This window comes from Lytechinus variegatus, chromosome 7, assembly GCF_018143015.1.
Source record: "Lytechinus variegatus isolate NC3 chromosome 7, Lvar_3.0, whole genome shotgun sequence".
Taxonomy (NCBI): Eukaryota; Metazoa; Echinodermata; class Echinoidea; order Temnopleuroida; family Toxopneustidae; genus Lytechinus; species Lytechinus variegatus.
Genome location: NC_054746.1, coordinates 32270341 through 32291893, shown reverse-complemented (window position 1 = coordinate 32291893; position 21553 = coordinate 32270341). Strand labels below are relative to the sequence as shown.

The 21553-nt window shown below is 34.9% G+C and overlaps 1 protein-coding gene across 3 annotated transcripts in view; it reads left to right on the top strand.

Annotated features, from left to right (window-relative positions):
* LOC121419035 (ryanodine receptor 2-like) overlaps positions 1-21553 on the top strand; it is a 222160-nt gene that overhangs the window by 89095 nt on the left and 111512 nt on the right. For all 3 annotated transcript variants that reach the window (XM_041613313.1, XM_041613312.1, XM_041613311.1), the window contains 10 exons: positions 3603-4341; positions 5001-5172; positions 5286-5372; positions 6576-6635; positions 9310-9499; positions 9891-9972; positions 18435-18556; positions 19457-19532; positions 20293-20454; positions 21319-21486. In XM_041613313.1, the coding sequence (XP_041469247.1) occupies positions 3603-4341; positions 5001-5172; positions 5286-5372; positions 6576-6635; positions 9310-9499; positions 9891-9972; positions 18435-18556; positions 19457-19532; positions 20293-20454; positions 21319-21486 (1858 nt within the window). The remainder of the gene's footprint in view (positions 1-3602; positions 4342-5000; positions 5173-5285; positions 5373-6575; positions 6636-9309; positions 9500-9890; positions 9973-18434; positions 18557-19456; positions 19533-20292; positions 20455-21318; positions 21487-21553) is intronic.

Sequence of the window (21553 nt, the reverse complement as noted above, 5' to 3'; positions counted from 1 at the left end):
CTGATGTTTCCCTGCCTTGAATAAATCAAAATATGAACTGAAAATAAAGCAAAGATACTACATTTGAAATGTTTTCAAACAATACACCTTTATGTAGAAAAGTTTTGTTAAGTATTTTCATGCCCCAATAGAGACATACCAAAACCATTTATTCAGATATCGTATTGATATTGATATTGACTTATTCATTTACCAAAAATGTTCACATGATTACAGGTTATAATGAAACAAGATTTTTTTTTATTCATACCCCCTCTCTTCCTCCTTAAAAGTTTATGGATTTGTCAGTTGTATCTTTTCTTTGAGAACAAACAACCATCAGTCCCACTGTTTATGTGTTTGTATTGTTTGTTTGTTTGTTTGATATATGTTTGATTTTAGGGGAAGGGGAGGAAAACATGTATTTTGAGAAAGGCAGTATTAGTGAATTTCCTTGTTGAAAGTCAATGAATATTCACAATTTGAATTAATATCTGGAGTCAGAGGCATTTCTCTTAATTCTGTTTTTTTTTGCATGAATCTTTATATATAAGAAAGCAGGCAATAAAGCAGTTAGGTTTCTTTTACATGAAATATATATATGCACGGTACCAAAACAAAAGTTGATTCCAGAGAATGCTAGACTAGAAGAATGAAATGAATCTAGGTGATCCTTTCATAAAGCTGTTTGAATGTTAACACAACTAGTGCCCTTTCTTCTTCTCAATGTTTTCCTTGTTTAAACATAGCGGGGGTGCATTTGCCATAATCTCAATCAAATTGTGCAAATATTTCAGTTTAAATCCAGGTGCTTGTAAAAATGATAATTTAATTTACAAAAATCAGATTTCAGCTGTAGCCGAGGAAATAAAAATGATTGCAAATATAGTTTAGCACCCAAGAAAGATCTCCAGTCATTCATTAAGTTATAACTTACAAACAGTTGTATGAAACACAACCTATATGTAGATAGGATTCCTGATATAATCTGCCACATACAATAACTCAGACTTTTGTTAAGGGTCCAATTTTAGAATTAGGGAATATATTGCAAGTAAAATATTAAGCAATATCCATTCAAAATGAATTATATATTACTATCAATGAAATATATCTTCATTATTTAATTATGGAGACTAATTTATACTCTTTATAAACATTTTACAAAGGTGCTTAATCTTAAATTTCATAAATATAACGCAAATCAAATACTAAGCAATATTTGATCATATATAATTCTTTTGTATGAATTTTTTCTATTGAAGAAATATAAATTAGCTTATTAGAATCATTGAAGCTTGTACTCTACATAAACTCTTTGTGAAGGTGCTTTGTCTTAGACATAGTGAATATAATGCAAAATCAAATCCTAAGCAATATTCACTTATAATCTCTTTTTTACCATCAAAGTAATCTGCATTATAAAATTCTTGGAGCTACATGTAGTTTATTATGCTCTTTATAAACCTTTTTGCTCCTTGTTGGATTGTCTTGTACTTTAATTAGATTTGCATGAAAAAAAAAATTTGTCCGAAAATTTGATAAAATAGGTGCTGAATAAGTATAACAAATGATAAATAACAGTTTTTCTTGCATGAAAGTTCTATATTGAAATTTAATGCATAAAACAAATCATTGCCCTGTAACCTTGTTCTATGAGCTGTTGTATCTAAAAATTGTGTAATCATGCTTTTCATTGAATATCCCCTTCCTAATCATTGTAAAAGAAACAAATCAAAAAGCCTGTTTGTTTGTCTAATAAACTGGAATGTTTTTAACCTATATTATAATTGTGTTTAAAAAAAGTTGCGACTGTTGAGTAAAATATTTTGTGATTTAATGGAAATTATTCAAGGGAAATAAACCTGTGTTCTTTATAGACAGGGGATCACTCTATACAGGTATCCACTAAAGCAGGTTTGGCTGTGTTAACTATATATTTCTGTATTGTAAAAAAAAATCATTGGAAATATTGTGCTTTGAACAGACTGCCTTTGATGAATTAAAAAAAAAGGTTAGGTTAGAACCCATTTGAAACCCATATCCCCTCCATGCACAGCCCCCTTCCCTTCATCCATTCTATAAAAAAAATATTTGTACTGTTTGGCACTCCATTACATGTATAACTCCCATTGTGTTGTATGTTTCCAACATACTCATTCAGCCATACCTGATGTGGTACAGTTATTGATAAGCGAAGGTAAAGTCTTATTCACAAATTCCTGTGATGATGTTGTTTTTTACTCTTTTCATCGTGCTTTCTCTTTATCATATTCTATTTTTTTCTAATCCATTCTTTTCTAATTTAATTGCTTATTCCAACATTGCTGCCATATGAACATTAATTGCTTTTCATATTTACTCATTAACTCCAAGCTGATTTCACTAATAATTTGTACCAATAAAAAGAAATATATTTTTCTTGCTGAAACAAATTACAATGCCATTGTTGACCTTTGGGTTACTATTGAATGTGCATAGTTTTTATTCCATTTACTCAACTGTACATTTATAGCACTACATACACAATGTTTATTTTAATTTTTTATATATCATGAATGAATCTGGAATTGCTTGTTTATAATATTCCTATGCAGCTAACTGTTATGATTTCATGTTAATATGTAGACTTTGTTTGGGCATTTATTTTCTAATTATTTTATTATGGATTCATATTTTTTGTTTTGTATTCATTGTTACCATCATCACATCATTATAATTGCAATTTCAATTATCAGTAGACATGTAGCATTATAATTATCATCATAATCATCATATAAAATTCATTACCACCACTACCGTGATCATCTCCTTTTGCTATCCTTCTCTCCTTTGTGTCATCATTTCTTTATTAAAGAACTTATTTTTTCCTTACCTCCAAAATATCAATTTACCATTTGGTTCTTCTACATAAGTACAAATCTTGATATCTTTCCTTTTAATCATTTGTTATTTAACTGATAGAATGAATGGCTCATTTATTTCATGGTACTGTTTGTAGCCTGAGCCCAAATTCAGAATTGTTTAGGTTTTTCAAGTTTATCTATTCTTTTTGCATGGAGGTTATTCCTAATACTTTGGGAAACCAGATTTTTATATATCCATCCTCTTTAAGGATCAAAAATGAAGAAGAACTTATCTTTTAGAACATAGTCCAGGTTTTCTCAACACTTCTGCCTTGCATTTGGGTTTTGTTTTATGCTTTTTGGTTGCAGTGGCTCATTTACATATCTTCATATTACTGCTTTATCTGCATGCATTCCTTCCTACGTTTTGCTGTCTATATGAAGATACAGTATACATTTAATAGTTAAAAAATACTGTAAACATGAATGTTTCATTGAACCATCATTGAAGTCAAATGGAATATATCTTTGTTTTCATCAGGACTTGAGGTTTGTATGCTGTATATTAATGGAATCACTTTCACAAACAGGAATTTAAAAAAAAAGAAACAGTTTGAAGTATCAAAGGCTTATTATGTATGGTTATGTCAGTGTTGGTAAAAAATTACTACAAGAAGTACTTGTAATTCAGCCTCAACTTCAAGAATGCCTATTTCTCTTTACAGGAAAATATCTGCCATTCTTTAATTGATTTTGGTCTGTTGTACTCTATTGCAGAACACAAGGTGATAGATACTGATGCTATAGATGTAGATGGAAGAGTCAATGGCTACAATGGAGATACCAAAGAACTCACCAAGAAAGAGAAGAAGAAACTAGCCTCTCTTCCTCTAGGACGCAAGATCCCTATGTCCCGTGCTGCCTCCAGCGAAACATCCACCGTCCAGTCCCCAGACTCCTCCTTCGAGCGGTCTGGCCCTTCTCCTGCAAAGTCCAAGCGGAGCAAGTTCACCAAGAGTGCAAGCATGGATTCCGGTGCCAAACACCCTGAGGATACTCTTGCCAAACCCTCAGGGTATGAGGTCGACGGTCAGCGCAGTCCTGGAGCAGCCAGGCGGGGGAAGAAGTCAGACAGGTTGAGGACACCGGAAGCATCACCTCCTGGTACCCTGACCCGCGAGTACATCCCATTGAAGAGTGACAATGAAGGGTCGGTTGGGTCTGACAACCATGGTCGCCCTCGCCTGGCCAAGCTGAACTCGATGGGAAGCAGCTTCGATGTCTTCAGCAAGTCCATTGACATCATGTCTGATATCAGCGAGGCTGATTCCATTGACCTGAGCATGATGACCAAGTTCTATTTTTCTGTTAGGATCTTCCCAGGTCAAGATCCTACTGATATCCATGTTGGATGGGTCACACCAGGATACCATCACTACTCACCTCACTTTGATCCTTCCAAGACCAGTGAAGTCACCGTCAACATGCTTGGAGAGAATGGAGGAATTCAAGAAACGTAATCATTGTTCATTTATTCTTTGAAATTTTATTTTCTTTTCACTTTGCTCATGTTTGATGGGTTTATATTATCCTTATTAAACATTATAGTGCTGCACTCAACCCAGGTTAGGTAAATGGGTACCGGTAGGAAGTAATTCCTTAAAAAGCTGTGTGCGCTATGAACGCCTAGCTTAGCCGGGTAATATAGGAGCGCCTTGAGCACCTAACAGGGTGGATATGTGCGCAATATAAATACCCTATATTATTATTATTATTATTATTATAAGCAGATTCAATTTATATACATACATACTGTAGGTGTCAATAATTTGTCAATAACTGTAGAATTATTTGTTGTTGAATTGTTGAATGAATTTTATGTGAGCCTTGTTTCTAGATATTATTTTTTGTTGCTGTATTGACATCTAAGTGTTATTCTGAAATGAGAAGACACATGGTATATTAAGTATAATCTCATTCCCGACTATGTACAAGCACCGTCCCCAAGCATGAATTTATCAGTGTGGCAATGCAACCAGGAGTTTAACTGAAAATCAAATCACGTTTAGATAATCCAGAAACAATTCAATCACTACTCATGACTATACCTTATACTACTAATACTATCATTATCCTGAAATTCTTTTGCCCACTTTATAATCAAACCACATCTAGGTCTAAGAGGCGTGACTGCTTCACGGTTTGTGTTGGTGACCACATGGATCTGCTCATCACACCCGAAGGGCGTAGGATCTCATCAGGCTTGGTTGTTGGATGTATCGTGGATGCTTCCAACGGTGAACTCAATTTCACCATCAACGGTAGAGATATCAGCACCAAATATCAGGTTGGTATAAACTGGATATTGAAGTTACAGCTGGGCCCCATTGCATAAGCAATTATGGAAACTGTGATGTTGAAGATATACTAATGCTGTTATTTTTATTTTTTTTTATTTAGGTTGAACCAAAGACCAAGCTATTTCCAGCTGTGTTCGTGAAACCCACCAGTAAGGAGATGCTCCAGTTTGAACTTGGAAGGTCAAAGGTCAGAATTGTCTTCAATCATATTTCTTTATTTTATTTAACCTGGGGACAGTATCTTAGCACTTCCATAAGACATAAGACTTTCTCTTTTGGCATCTAATAGAAATTTGTTAAAAAATTCCGCCAACCCAGCCCAAAACCCACAATTCAACGCCATCCATACATATGGCTCTCAAAAACAAGTCAAAATACTCAGTTGCACACATGGAGTCTCCCTAAAGTCTATATTTAGAGAACTATAATTTTTTTATTTCCTCTTCCTATTCTTCAAATACAAGGTACATGTAATGCAATCAGTCAATCTATCATTCTAAAGCTTAGGATCTGCATTTTCAAATTGAATATTTATGAAAAACTAGAATTTCATTTTATCCACCTTACTGTGGGTTTTTAATTCGGCGGTCACATTGAAGACATGTGTCTATGGTATGACCACCAAGTTAGCGTTTGGATGTTCTGTCATTGATAATAATACACATTGCTTCACACAAGTAAATGCACCAAATATATTATTTTTCAGTGTTTTGCACAATTTATAAACTTTTATATAGACACTGTAGGCTTGTCTTCTCTGGAAATTTGGTTCAAGTGGAAGGCTTGATATCTGCATTGATATGTACCATATAACTGTTGGTTCTAATCTAATGTTTGAAATTTAAACCTGTTAACAGATTTCAGTGATGGATATTCATTTGTTTGAATCTTATATTTGGTAATATACTGTAATGTCTGATGTCATGTCCTTCAGCACTTATTTGAGTGTGACATAAACCAGAAAATAAGTAGTGTCATCTTTTAAACCAGATGCAGAAAAGGCAGAATTAGAATATTTAGAACATTTTATTTTTCTAATGATTGGAAATTGCGGATAAGGTGTAGTAAAGCTGTTGCATTAACTTGTAGTCCATCAGGATGGTTCTGTATTCATTTCCAAAATGCATGATTATTACTTTGCTAATGCACCAAGAAATATTTATCAATTTTGTTAATGAATATGTATTATATAAATGTAGATGCATCACCCGCACATATTATCAATTTGCAAGAGATCATTAAGTTAGTTTTATTTGACCGTGATTTGTATTCAAATGCATAGATTTGAGTGAATGATGAAAATATTTGAGACTATGTTAGGATATTTACGCAACCATTCAGATTGGATGTTAGAAATTTGCATATGATGCATGTTTTGCATGATTCTCAGATTCTGGAGAGACGATCCAGCTCAGTGCAATCAGAATTCGCTCATATGAGCGTCAATCAGGTGAATGTATGCCTCCCTCTATAGCTAGCAATTCATCAGTGCTCATTTCAATTTTGGCATATATTGCTCTTAATCCATGCGCTTTAGATCTCCATTAGTTTTAAGAAAGTGTTCATTGATTAACTCATCGCCTACAGAAACTGTTTGCATCACAGTTTTGGTGAATTGCCACATGGTCTCAATTATACATGTACATATGGTTTATATTTATTGGTCCAATGCCAATTTGTCCAATATCCACTTGATCTAATTGCCATTTCGTTCACTAACCATTTCGTCTAATACCCAGTTGGTCAAATAGCCAGTTAGTCCATTTACCATTTGGTCTAATTAGACAAAGTGTTAATCGGGCAAATAAATGAAAATAAGACTACTATTGGACCAACTGGTTATGAGATGAAATGGTCATAGACGAACTAGTGATTAGATGAAGTGATAATTTAACCAAATGGTTCCGAGACAAAATGTTGATGGACGGAATGACATTGACTAAATGAAGGTATACCTTGTGGTGAGTGGACGAGTTGGCAGTGGACAAGTTGGCAATGTACCCAAATGACATGGCAGAGGACTGTTCCATAAAGCTGTTTGTAAATTTACTTTACAAATAACTGGAATATGTTTTTGCATCAGCTAATGTTTGGTAAGGGTTATATATACATGTACGACATTCTGTCTCACTTTACACGAAGAAAATTTAGGAGTTCTTATTTACTGTAGCACAAGAATATTTACCAGCTTGTAAAATCATGCTTTAATTTTACCAGCAAATTTTAGAAGCAGAGTAAGAGAGAGAGAGAGAAGGAGGGGGAAGAGAAAGATAGAGGTGCAGAGTCTTCATCCAAAGATGATGATATTTGATATTCATGTTTGATTCATGTATATGTCTTTTTGCTTGTTACACTGAACCAGAGTTCTTGAGGTTCAATGGTTCTTTGGTATGAAGTGTAAAAATGTTCTAATCTCTTCAATCTTGAAACAGTCTGTGATAACTTGCCAGCTTGTGATTGGTATACTTGTAATTTTGTATTCTTCTAACATCGATCTAATTTGGGATATTGTGTTCATGGATATATTTTTGTGAATATTCTAATGTGCAATCCAGGCAGAACAAATGTGCATTTATTGTTCATCTAGCTACATATGAAGTGACTTTGCTGATGAAATTAGATATTTATATTATATTGGATGTCTCAGAAAGTAATACCAGAAATAATGCCATCCAATATAATTATTATCATCTTTACAGCCCCCCCCCCAAAAAAAAAAAGAGCGAAAATTTTTATTTTGATTTTGAACGAGTCATATCACTTAACGCATTATGGCATCACCACTTTAGGATCAAGTTTGGTCATTGACATGCGACTTTAATACGTAGTTAATTATGACGTCATTGAGCGTAATTGTGATCTATGCTGTGCATCTCATTGCTTTCATTGTTGTATGCGTTATATATTTCACGCATAAGCGCATATGCACTGTACTGTTGAATATGGTCTTGTACTCAATGGTGAATTTCGTACCCGAGCCTAGGGATATTCATCAGATTTCGGTCATTTTAGGGACACGCTTTAGGGATACGAAGTGAAGAAAGAAAAATGCAGCCTTAATCTGCTATTTTTAGCAGAAGTTTCATTTTAGCCTTACATGTATAATATTAAAAGATTTTACAGACTTTTACAAGTGATCTGCATCATCTGTAATTCAGCTTATGAAATCATATCAATTTATCTATTAGAATCATTTATGAAAACCAAGCCATGGCAAAAATTGTAACTTCCCTATCTTTTTATTCTAAACCAGTGCATTGGAGTAGAACTAATGTATATATCGCTTTGAATTTACCTTTTCTAAATTTTTGAGATTCATAAAGTGAAGATACATCGTACAAAAGCATGTCAAATTTTCCCCTGCTAATTTAGATGTTTTATTTCACTGTATGTTCTGCTATTAATAAAATTAATGTTGGTGGAGTAGTAACAAGTGGTGTTATATAGGAGAAGGTTTGAATGATAATTACTAACGTACTTTGTTCTGCATAATCAATTAAAATTAATCTGTGTGTAACATTTTGCTACCCAAGGTTAGCTTAAGTTTACTAATTACAGGTTTGATATCTCCCTGATTAATGCAGAACTTTTTTTTGTAAAACAAACCTTTCTTGCAATTGTATTATTAAAGTGTTATTACCCTTCCAGTGTACAAAATTATTCACATTGCAATGCAAAACAGTTTCATAATGCACTTTACAAAGTCATATCAGTGTTATTACATGATCTATTTCATTGTTCATTATTGAAGTAATGTACCTCTAGAAAAATAACACAAACATCTGCAATATTGCATTAATCCAGAAATATACATGTACACACACTTTCATCACTATGTATGCACTCAATATTTTACAGTAATATTTTGCTCATGTTTATTAATTAATTTTCTATTTATTTATTTATTTATTTATTATTTGTTTGTTTGTTTATTTATTTTATTTATTTATTTATTCATTCATTTATTAATTATATTTATTTATGTATAGTATACAATTAGTTATTCATTCATATACATGTATCTGAACATAATTCATCAGGATTACAAGATTGGTCTACAGAAACTAGTCTACAATATTGTCTTTCACTTTGATTTAACTTGAGACTTGATTCTATTCCACCAGAACTGCCTGCCCCTATCTGCTGCCTGGTTCCGAGGGGACAGCCACAACCCAACCCCTCAGTGTCCGTCCAGGGTTGAGGTCCAGGATATGCATACCTATACGTGGGCCAGGGCTCCACTACAGACCATGAATGTAGAGACCAAGAAGGTCTCTGACAACAACGGCTGGCTGGTGTCATGTCCAGAACCAGGTAGATCATGTACATGGACATACACATAAATATTTTGTGAATAAAAGTGGTCCTGATATTAAGCCCTGTGGCACTCTGCATGATATAACTTATGTATAGGATATAAAGATTGATTTATCAGTGTTTGACACAATTAAGTGGTGAATTTGTATCAAGTATAACTGTTCTAAATAAGCAGGTGGTTTTTCATGAAAATGTTTCTTTTTGTGTGCTCCAATGTTGACAGAAAACTGAAAGTATCCCCGATGGCCTGAATACACATTAGAGGTTGAAACCATAGGGGCGGTCTTATCCAAAATTTTACAAATTACTTTTACTTCGCACTTTCGAGTTAATGGTTTCATTTTGTATTCAACATCACCGTTTCCATTATTTTTTCTTCTCGATACAGTATCTTGGCTAGGTGTCCATATACCCGAAGAGAACCGTAGTATGGATATTTTAGAACTGGTAGAGCATGAGGACCTTCTCAAGTAAGTTAACCCCTCTTCTACCAGTGCCCTGTATTACAAATAAAAAAATTGTCATAGCTACTTTCTCGTTTATTGTAACTACCATAGAAACATTTTTTTTACTTTTAGATTCTCTAATTTAAAAAATCTTCGTATTATTGCAAGGTCTGTTTCAGCTAAGGGACCGCATCCATATTGTATTGGCAGCGTGCACCCCGCGAGCACACCCCCGCTGCGGTAATTAGTGAACAGGATGTATCTCCCCGCTAGACGCAGCTAGCGGCGGCGCGCTGCTCAGATTAAAGCAGATTAACAGGAATCATTAATCCTAGATTTTATCATTGCAGCTTCTCGCCGCTTCTCGCAGCTTGCACGCGGCCAACTTGCAGGCGAATACTCGTACTCAAAATGATGTGCTTTCTAAATCCGTTGGTGAAATGTGCGCGACCGATGCGGCGATTTTCTTGTCTGCCCGACACGAAATGAAGGTATTAAAGTAAGAAATATTGAGCTAAAAAGTGTCTTAGATTTTTAGCAAAATAATTCTTATACATTTCGAGGTGGAAAGATTCATATTGATATTAGTTTTATATTATTTCCGTTGCGTAATAATGATCTATTTCTTCCAACAAAGTACGATCATCACTTATTCTTAATCCGACCCCGACATGAAATAGGACATAGTAACTTCTAGCAATGTAAGATCATCGCTTGCGTGTTTGTTTAGGTCCGTTCCGGCACGAAATGAAAGTATAAAAGAATGAAATATTGAGCTAAAAAGTGTCTTAAGAGGTTTTAAAAATATTTTTGGTACGTTTCAATGTGGAAAGATTTGTATTCATGTAACTAAACTTTACGAAATAATTATGTATTTCTTAGAACAATGTACGATAATCGCTCGTTCTTGAATTCGACCAGACAATCAATAATACAAGATATGGAATATTAATAGATAAATGGGTCGTAAATACTTTTAAATAGTTTGAAGGCGGAATGAATCTAATTACTCTTCGTATAGTAATCTACGGTATTTTCCCAAATGTATGATTATCGCTTGCCTGTTTGTTTCCGCTCCGGCACGAAATGAACGGGGAAATTAAGGAAATATTGAGCTAAAAAGTGTTTTTAATGGTTATAAAGATATTTCTGGTACGTTTCAAGGTGGAAAGATTCGTATTCACATTGGCGGCGGAAGCCAAAAATTTTAGGAGGGGACAACCAAAAAAATTTTGACAAGCAAAAAAAAAAAAAAAGTTCTCAACCAAAAAATTTTAGGGACGTAGGAAAATAAATTGACAAGCAAAAAAAAAAAAAAAAAAGGTCATCAACAACAAATTTAGGGGGGACCGTCCCCCCTCCTAAAATTTAGGGGGGGGGACGGGTCCCCCCGCCCCCGCCGCCTATGCGTATTCATATAATCAATATAATCAAACTTGCGAAATAATTATGCATTTCTTTGAACAATGTCCGATGATCGCTTGTTCTTGAATTCGACCAGACATTTAATAAAACAAAATATATGGAATATAAATGGGTCGTAGATTATTCAAAATATAGGCCTACTTTTAAATAGTTTTAGGTCCGTTCCGGCACGAAATGAAAGTATAAAAGAATGAAATATTGAGCTAAAAAGTGTCTTAAGAGGTTTTAAAAATATTTCTGGTACGTTTGAATGTGGAAAGATTTGTATTCATGTATCTAAACTTTACGAAATAATTATGTATTTCTTTGAACAATGTACGATAATCGTCGCAATTCGAACAGATATGTAATAAAACAAATTGTATGAAATATTAATAGATTACACGGATCCTAGATTATTCGAAATATACTTTTAAAATGGTTTTAAGGCGGAAAGAATCTAATTACCTTTCGTAATAATCTACGATATTTTCCAACAATGTACGATTATCGCTTGCGTGTTTGTTTCCGCTCTGGCACGAAATGAACCGAGAAATGAAGGTATAAAAAAATGACATATTGGGCTAAAAAGTGTCTTAAATGGTTTTGAAAATATTTCTGGTACGTTTCTAGGTGGAAAGATTCGTGTTCATATAATAAAACTTGCGAAATAATTACGTATTTCTTTGAACAATGTACGATAATCGCTTGTTCTTGAATTCGACCAGAAAACAAAATATATGGAACATTGACAGATAACATGTGTCCTAGATTATTCGAAAATAGTTTTAAGGCGGAAATCAAATAACTTTTCTTTTCTTCGAACAATGTACGATGATAGCTTGTTCTTGAATCCGACCCGACATGAAATGACGCAAAATATTTGGCATGTTAATAGATAAAATAGGCCGTAGATTTCTAAATAGTTATGAGGTGGAAAGCATCTGACTGCCTTTCGCAATAATCTACGGTATTTTCAAACAATGTACGATTATCGCTTGTGTGTTCATTTCTGCTCGGACACGAAATAAAGGCATAAATGTACGAAATATTGAGCCAAAAACTGTCTAATAAATGATTTTATAAATACTTCTAGTACGTTTCAAGGTGGAAGAATTCATATATATCTAATTAACCGTGCTTAAAAATTAACTATTTCTTCCACTAATAGGCGATAATCGCTTGTTCCTGTTTTAGAATGATATAATTCGCCTTGCCATTAATTTGATGGTTCAAATTACAAAATTTGTGATTTTATGCCATAATATTTGATGCAAAAGTATTCAAGTAATTTCATTTCATTTTACATAATCATTGGATTATTTTGTCGCAGCAGGTGAGTGTAATGGTGCTTCTTCGCAATTCATTGTTTCCATACTCGTGCAATGTATACACAATTAATAAATTTCTTGATTTCTTGAAGCCCATTGTAACGAGTAGTCTGAAAAACGCTCAAGCGCAATGAAAAGAGCAGGATCTTTCGCAGAATAGTTATGTCCGCTACGCCCATGACCCTTCAATGATAATTAATCAATATAATCTACGTCGGATACTTTCTTTGAAAAGAACTTGCCGCGCATTATATTGTGAAAGCAAATGGCCGCTTTGATCTTTAATGACTTAAACAGCACCATTGTTAGGTATTTAATCAGTTAATCTTAAAAGAGGATAAGAAAGAACATCCTGTGGAGTCTACTTTTTTGCCCTCTTTTTTAATGCTTTTAAAAGTCATCCAACACTAGAATCTTTTGAAAAATTGTTCGGCGATTTCATGTAAACGGGGGGGGGGGGGGGGGGCTGGGTGTCGAAAATTATTAGACCTATAAAATCCTGGGCATGTTGAAATCAACAAAGTATGTATAGCCCTTTGGTATAATTATGTACACATATATTTTTAGGGCGGTAATGTCAATAGGCATCTAAAAAGAATACCTTGTTAGAAGGCGGGATAAGTTGATTATAACTTACCTTTTGTATCGGCGTGGGGATACAAAATCTTTGCAAATTGTTAACATAATTAAAAGAAAGATAAACTTAAAAATCGGGGGGGGGGGGGGGTATACAACCAAGTCCATACTAGTGAGGGCGCTAATAGATTTACCCGGGGCCACAATGCCTAGCTGCCCTTTCAGCTACTTTAAAAGATATGCCTCATTATATTGCTATATAACTAAGATCAGATTTCATTTGGCCTTTGTAATACCATGGTCAGATTTGTTCTACGGCGGCCGTACGGCGAGTCGAAAACAGCCGTTTTAGGATTTTTGTACCAGCTAAGTATAGGTGGTTTGAATAAAAATGAATAAAACGGCTGTTTTTGACTCGCCGTACGGCCGCCGTAGAGCAAATGTGACCAAGGTATAAATGGTGCAAGCACGAAAACACGACACGAAGCGCGCTTGAATTTTCTATAAGGCATATCTTCAACAATTTTGATAGTTTTGACATTTAGAGAACGTTCGTAAATAATCAAATGAATTAAAGCTTCCATTTGTTGGGGGAGCCAGGGAGAGGGTGGGGTGTATGACATTTTGTGTCCCCTACGCTTAACTGACTTTTGGAAGGACGTGTTCTCTCCCCCCCCCGACATGTTTGATGTCCAACTACCCAAAACATATAATGGTCGGCTTGGTCGCTATTTTTAAAATCCCGTTCTTTAAATTTTCATGATCTACTTTTCATACTTGTTTTTTTTTTCACATCTTTCAATACATTGTATTTGCGTTCTTTTCTCCGTTTTTAAACTTTCTTTTGCTCTCGCGATTTTTCAAATTACATTTACAAAATTATAATAACCCGAAACACTTTTGAAATATAATGTTCGTCTGTTTATTGCGTGCTCATTGTAGTTTCATGTTGGGGTTATTTTGCACCATTTGGAATAACGTCAACCTGGTCAGGCTCCCTGCTTTCACTCCTGTTCAAAGAATTCTTGTAATTGTTATTTTTGCCAAGAAAAGCACAAAGGTCGTCCTGACAAAAAAAATTAGATGCTAACGTAAATGTTTTCAATGAAGCTCAGGGTCAATGTATTCGATCATGGGCACTTATCACTCCTTTGTGAAATGACGAAGTGCCAGTTGCCCGAACTTGTCACAATAGCTCTAATTCTATAAGGAATTAAATCTATTGTTCCTTCGCATTTTATCGTTGAGAGGATAAAAGCACATTTGCAACATATTTTGCAGCTCTAACCTTGTTGACAAATTAGACACAGAAGAAAAGTGACGCCTATTGGACAAAATTGTTAGAAAAAGACGAGATGTAAAATAATCATCAACAATTGCGTATGCATCAATTAACTAGAAATTGCACGAAAGTGGCAATGATTCTGCATGGAGTGGAAATAGAACATGTCGTCCCTTTTTCAGTCCACGTTCATTTACCGCCATGTGCTGTGTATATAGAGCAACATAAAATTCTGAACGCAAAATATATTTTGTCATATTATCATTATATATGTATTACTCTTTTTTTAAATCCCCTTGCCCGCCATCCGGGGTAGGAGGATGGATGGCGGCAGGGGAATTTTGATTACGGGGAGGAGTAACTTTTTTTGTATACTTAATTTCATATCGGGTCGGATCAAGAACAAGCAATAATTGCATCTTGTTAGAAGATGTAGATATTATTGCGTCGTGCGAATTATATTCTTTCTGTTCCAAAAGAAGTATATTTTTAATAATTCAAGATCTTTATGAACTCGATATTTGTCAATTTTATATCGCCATTTTATGTCGGGTCGGATCTCTTTCCGATTCGAAACCTTTTAGAAGTATCAGCTAGATCGAAACTCTGTATATAGGTATATCTATGATTTTCTTAAAGTAGACCATCATTTTATAACGGGTCGGACCAAGAACAACAATCGTATGTTGTTGGAAGATATAGGTATTCATAGCCCAACAAAAATCAATTATTTCCACATCGAAAGTCTTAAAATATATTTTTATTGACAGAGGATATCTTTTAACTCGATATTCCATACTGAACTACTTTCATCTCATGTCGGATTGGATCAAGAATAAGAACTTTTGCGACTTTTATTCCATTAAAATATTGCCTTTTCGACTTTGTCGGGAAAATTAGTCATTTCATTTTTTTCTGACAGAACATGGGTTCGTCCATATACGGAAATATTAGTTATTTAAATCGTTTACACTCGCATTAAATTTAAAATCATGCGTGATCGATCCTGCATTAATTTGAGATGTTTGTAACTCCATTTCATTTGCCTTTCAAAAGACGGCGTTTGTAATTTGCATTCGACCCTTAACGCCCCCGCAATCCCCCCACTCTGCGTGTGGTCTTTATATAGCGTCACTATATATAGGGAATTGTTAACGCACTATAGAAAACTGGTGGATGAAAGGCTGATCGGATTTAATCCCGTGCCTAGAAAGACGATCCTTGATACTGAAAAGCACTGATTTTTATACCAAGACTTAAACCTCGGTCACATTTGATCTACGGCAGCCGTAAGGCGAATTAAAACAGCCGTTTATTCATTTGTTTTATATACAAACCACCTATATGCAGCTGGTTCAAAAATGTTAAAACGGCTGTTTCCGACTCGCCGTACAGCCGCCATTGAGCAAATGTGACCGAGGTATAATGGTAAAAAAAATTGACAAGCAAAAAAAAAAGTCTTCACTGGAGAGGGGTCACTTCTGGCTCGTCAGGGATCACTTTGGACTCGTCAGGGGGGGGGGGGGGCAGGGATACGTCACTTGCATGTGTTGTGACTCGTCAGGGGGGCAGTCTGCCCCCCCCCCTTATTAGGTACGCTAATGGTGCTGATCGTTGACTTTGGCCGGTTTATTAGGTCCGGTAAGAGGTAAAGGGTTGGAATAAAAAATTTAAACGTCTCAGATTAATTGAAAATCGTTCGAGACAGAAATTATTTCAAAATTGTTTTGATTTGGAAATTATATTGAAATAGTTTAATTTCCTTTGAGAATAAACTCTCTCCTAAAAAGAAGTACAATTCACGTATCTTTTCAATTAAGTCAGAAATATAAGTCCTAAATACATTAGATAAATGGTCTCAACTCTCAGATCACAGCTCATGATCGATCGGAACGTATTTCAAAATTGTTTTGAGGTGGAAATTATAGAGAATTTTTTTCAGATACCATAAGCTCTTTTCCCTGAAATAAATATTATTCGATTATCTTTCCAATAAAAGGGAAATACGTTGGAATAAAAGTACTCAACATCTTAGTCTTAGATTAATGCACGATCGTTCGAGACGTATTTTTGAAATTGTTTTGAAGTGGAAATTATATATCATGAAATCAATTAAAACCTTCCAATGTAAACTTTTATTCTCCTGGAAGAAATACAATTCGCGTATTTTTCCAAAAAAAGTCCAACAGAAGCAGATTGCGTTCCCAATAATTTTCTAGAATCAAGAGTGCCTACAATATCAAAAATTCGGCAAAAAGTTAAACAAAAAACCCAACATAAATATACCCAAACAATTTATACGATGTCAGAAACAAAATCGAAATGTCAAAAAATCAAAACAAAAATATCATAAAAGGAAGTATTTCAAACCAACATAAAAAGTAAGGCAGTATGTCTAACAAAAGAAAAAGAAGTAGACATTTTGTTGATTTGCGATTTAGCGTGTTTAATGATATGGCGTCATTATCATTCTCCAAAATTTAGTTTGCCGTTGATATCAATGTTCGCACTAATTTAGTTACATTCGGGCATCATATTCATATTGTGTCATTTTATCTGGCCTCTGTCAGAAAAAATAAATGTTCTAAAAATATTAATCTTCCCGTGGCAAAGATGAATAGGCCTATATACCCCTCTAGTTATACACTCTTGGCGGACATTATCCGGCGAGTTGGATGATATAGGCCTATTCATACCAAGATGTCTCAAACTATGGCCTTAATAGAGGTAAAAAAAAACTATGCATGGGTACAATTCGTGCAACTGCTCGATCATTAATATTCTTTTTAAACGAACGGTTTGTCTTGCGCTTCTTGATTTTCATGCTCGGGAATTAATATTTTTGTCAGTGCCAAGAAGCAACGTTGACGTTCGGATAAAACGGGATAAAATAGGCGTGTAATCCATCTGTATCCGGTCCCAAAATCATACGTTAAAAAAGTCATTAATTCAACTTATTTTTCATGTGTGAATCTTCCGTGTCAATCTCAATTCGAAAGCTGCAACATTTTCGAAATCAGCAGTATTTCTATTGATGGCGTTAATTTTCAGTTCAGTTCGTTGACAACGGAAACTATTGAGAACCATCGACTTATCGAGATCGAGAATTTTTGTCATATTCATAAATTATGCGCACGTGTTGATCTGTAGTACTCGGTCGCCATGCGACACGATGCGGCCGAGCATATTCTACCGCTAGCTAGCTGCAGCTGTAGTCATTTCCAATAGAGCGTGCTTGCATGAAGTGCTTTGATACGGACATAAAAGAGGAACGCCTTTCATTATCATGCTTTTAAATATAATATTATAAATTTGAAGTCGAGTAGCACAAGTGGAACTAGTACAGGCACCACGACGTACATGTTTACTCTTCATTCCGGGTCTTCATTCCAGAGCGAGTCGCGGAATTGAAGGCTAGCCGTGGCCGGCGCGGGGTGAGATTGCCTTTGCGAATTTTGATAGAAATGGGGGGCAGCGACAGCGCAGCTAGCGGCCGCTAGCTGCCGCTAGATACAGCGAGCTGAGGATTAAATCTATAATCAAATGTAACATAAAGTATGGCAGCGAGCGGCAGCAGGCACAGGGGGAGCTGCGAGAGCGGATGTGAGTTCTATTGTGCTTTAATTATCGCAGCTAGCTGCCGCTGGCCGACGCTATTATCCCGTCTTAGAGTGTGCAAGCGTACGCTCGCGGGGTGCACGCTGCCAATGCAATATGGATGGGCTCCCTAATTATAATACTAAAATTTTTGTTTGTTATTATATTGTTATGATGGAGAAACTTGTTTTAATGTATCAAAGCACTTTACATACTAGTATTAATTCATATTTTCAGTAGTTTCTCTTTTTCAAAATCTTAACTCCACAGTTATACATGTTTTTTTTTTAATGCAGGTTCCATGCACATACATTGAGGTTATACTGCAGTGTTTGTTCCCATGGTAACCACCATGTCGCCCATGCCTTGATCAACCATGTTAATGAAGACCAGCTCATGTACTGTTTACAGTGCCCATGTAAGTTGTTCAATATGTCTGGAAGTGGAAGGCAATAAAAATTGTGCTTCAACACCAGCACCATCACCTAACATGTAGTCACCCAGTGTATAGTAGGATGGGGGGTCGGGTGTCCGGACACTTAATATGTTTGAAGCCTTCTTTTTTGTCTTTGGATTGCACTAAAAATATGAATTCAATAGTTGTAATCTTCTTCTATTTTGTTCTCTATAATATTTCCCAACATTTTGTACTAAAAATTGATGAAAGTTCACTTGTAAATTTTCCAAATGACTTTCTATAATTGATCGTCCAGACACACAACCTGTCCGGACACACAACAACTGGATATAATGAGTCTGAACTCTGAACAATCCAAAGCCAACATTTAGCACCATATAAATACAGTAGAACTTCAATGTCTCTACATTCTTAGTTTTTTTTTGCATTAATAGTTTAACACAAATAATACAGGTAATAATGGAAATTTACTGAGAATTTGAAAAAAAACATCCGATAGTCAACACTCACAGGAAATCACAGCAATTATAAAGATTACACCATTGAAGGCTCAACACCTGCATGTACATGTATTAAAGTGTGAGTTGTCTCAGGACCAGTTTCACTTTAGGTTGGGAAATGTCTTTCTGTAAAAATTGGCTAAACCACAACAACAAAAGATCAACATAAAACTTGGAAAGACAAGAAAAATCATTTCAATCAAGATGTATTATTAAATTGACCAAGTCATTTAAGTTATGTGTGTAAATGTTGTGCATCTCTGATCTCATGACATCATCAGCAAATCACATCCATTTCTGACTGTATTTGATTAAGAATGAATAAATTTGATGTGACTTGATGAATAGTTTGTAATTAAATCTAGTTTCTTGTCTATTCATATTTGTTTTTCTTTCTTAGATATATCTGGTCCTTTGAGGATAGGTTACTACAAATTGCTGCATGCCCTTCATCTCCAGACCCATGTCAGTGCTAGGTAAGATCAAAAAATCCTTTTGGGGTGGTTTTACAAAAGCGTGTTACCTCTTAGAAGCCTGAAAATACCTGGGGCTAGGGCACCTTGACCACAAATTGTAAGGAGAAATTTGTTAGACAGCTACCTTAAAAAGGGTTCAATTAAAAAATGCAATTTGGTATGATAGGATATTGAGAAAGTTGTTTTTCCAGTAGCTGTCAATTGCGTATATCTCATCAAAAACATGTCAATCCTATAATGCATGGTGATTTTAGTTGTCCGATAAGCAAGAGTCAGGTGACTCACACAATGTTCATTTCATTTAAGTGTGAATATATATTGAAATAAGTGATGTGTTCTCTTGATATGCCTCAGCTCTCATGCAAGTCATATTATTACAAATGAAGACAAATTATGACACTTGCATTTGCATTATTATTGTATATTTCTTGATGAGTACATGTTTAGTCTATGTACAGATGTATCAATGTAACCTGTAATGCATTATTTGATGTTAGATGGGTATTTTTTTTCTTGTTGTTTATTTGTTCTACAATTGAAAAACATTGTAAGCTTTGTGTTTACGCATAAAATGCTATTGTGGATGAATGTATGTGATTCATTAAAATCAAATAATAATAACAGTTTTATATACCGCAAATTCGCAAATTGCCTCTAAGCGGTTAAGAGAAAAGAAATATGAAATATACATGTAAAGGAAATAGAAATACTTTGCACAACAAAATGTATCAAAATGCGGTCTTTCTTCATCTGCATCCAGGTTAAAAACTCAAGATGAGTTTATCATCCCTCTCATGACTGGTCCCAAGCCTGTAGATGAAGAATTGGACATTTCTAGTTGTATGTCCATCAAACGAGCCTTGAGTACCACCAAGAGTGTCTCCATCAGACCACAGCTTAATATAGGACCATCAGCAGACAGGTAAGAGTTGTAGATTGTGTTTCCGCCTGCTGCCAAAAATATAGAGGAGGAATATAGCAGAGGAATATAGACATCCTCTTTCCTATCTCATTGAATGAAAGTCAGTTGTATTAATAATTTCTCTTATTCTTACTTTCTTTCTATTATGAGTGAGCATGTACTTGTACATGTATTTCATTACAGCAAAGATATGATGTAGAAAAGCACAATAGAGGTATTTTTCTTGGTGGTAGCAGCAGCAGAAGTAGTATTAGTAGTAGTAGTAGTAGTAGTAGTAGTAGTAGTAGTAGTAGTAGTAGTAGTAGTAGTAGTAGTAGTAGTAGTAGTAGTAGTAGTAGTAGAAGGAGTAGTAGTAGTAGTAGAAGGAGTAATAGTAGTAGTAGTAATAGTAGTAGTAGTAGTAGTAGTAGTAGTAGTAGTAGTAGTAGTAGTAGTAGTAGTAGTAGTAGTAGTAATAGTAGTAGTAGTAGTAGTAGTAGTAGTAGTAGTAGTAGTAGTAGTAGTAGTAGTAGTAGTAGTAGTAGTAGTAGTAGTAGTAATAGTAGTAGTAGTAGTAGTAGTAGTAGTAGTAGTAGTAGTAGTAGTAGTAGTAGTAGTAGTAGTAGTAGTAGTAGTAGTAGAAGAAGTAGTAATAGTAGTAGTAGCAGTAAGTAGTAAAAGTAGGAGAAGGAAGACAAGAAGAAGTAGGAGAAGATGACTGGAAAATATGACATGTATTATGAAATTGTAATACATGTATTTTGTTTTTGTTATATTCATAAATTTGTCACCTTTCATTTTCTAGTATTTAGTTGTAATGTTACTACATGTATGTATGAGCTTCTCTTCTACTTTCCTCCTACCATCCTTCCCTCTCCCATGCAGTAGTCATCAGAGCTTTGGTCAGAGTATCAAGGCATCAGAGCAAGCTCCTCCAAGCTTTAATCTCAAGGTGCTCAAGCAGCATGTCATAACGTCGTTGGGTGAGGCAGTGGCACACGGTGTGTCCCACTGCCGAGATCCCATCGGTGGCAACTATAATAACCTCTTTGTGTAAGTTAGAAACACTTTATATTATATATAAAAGAGAAATATGATCATACTTAAACAAGAATATTTG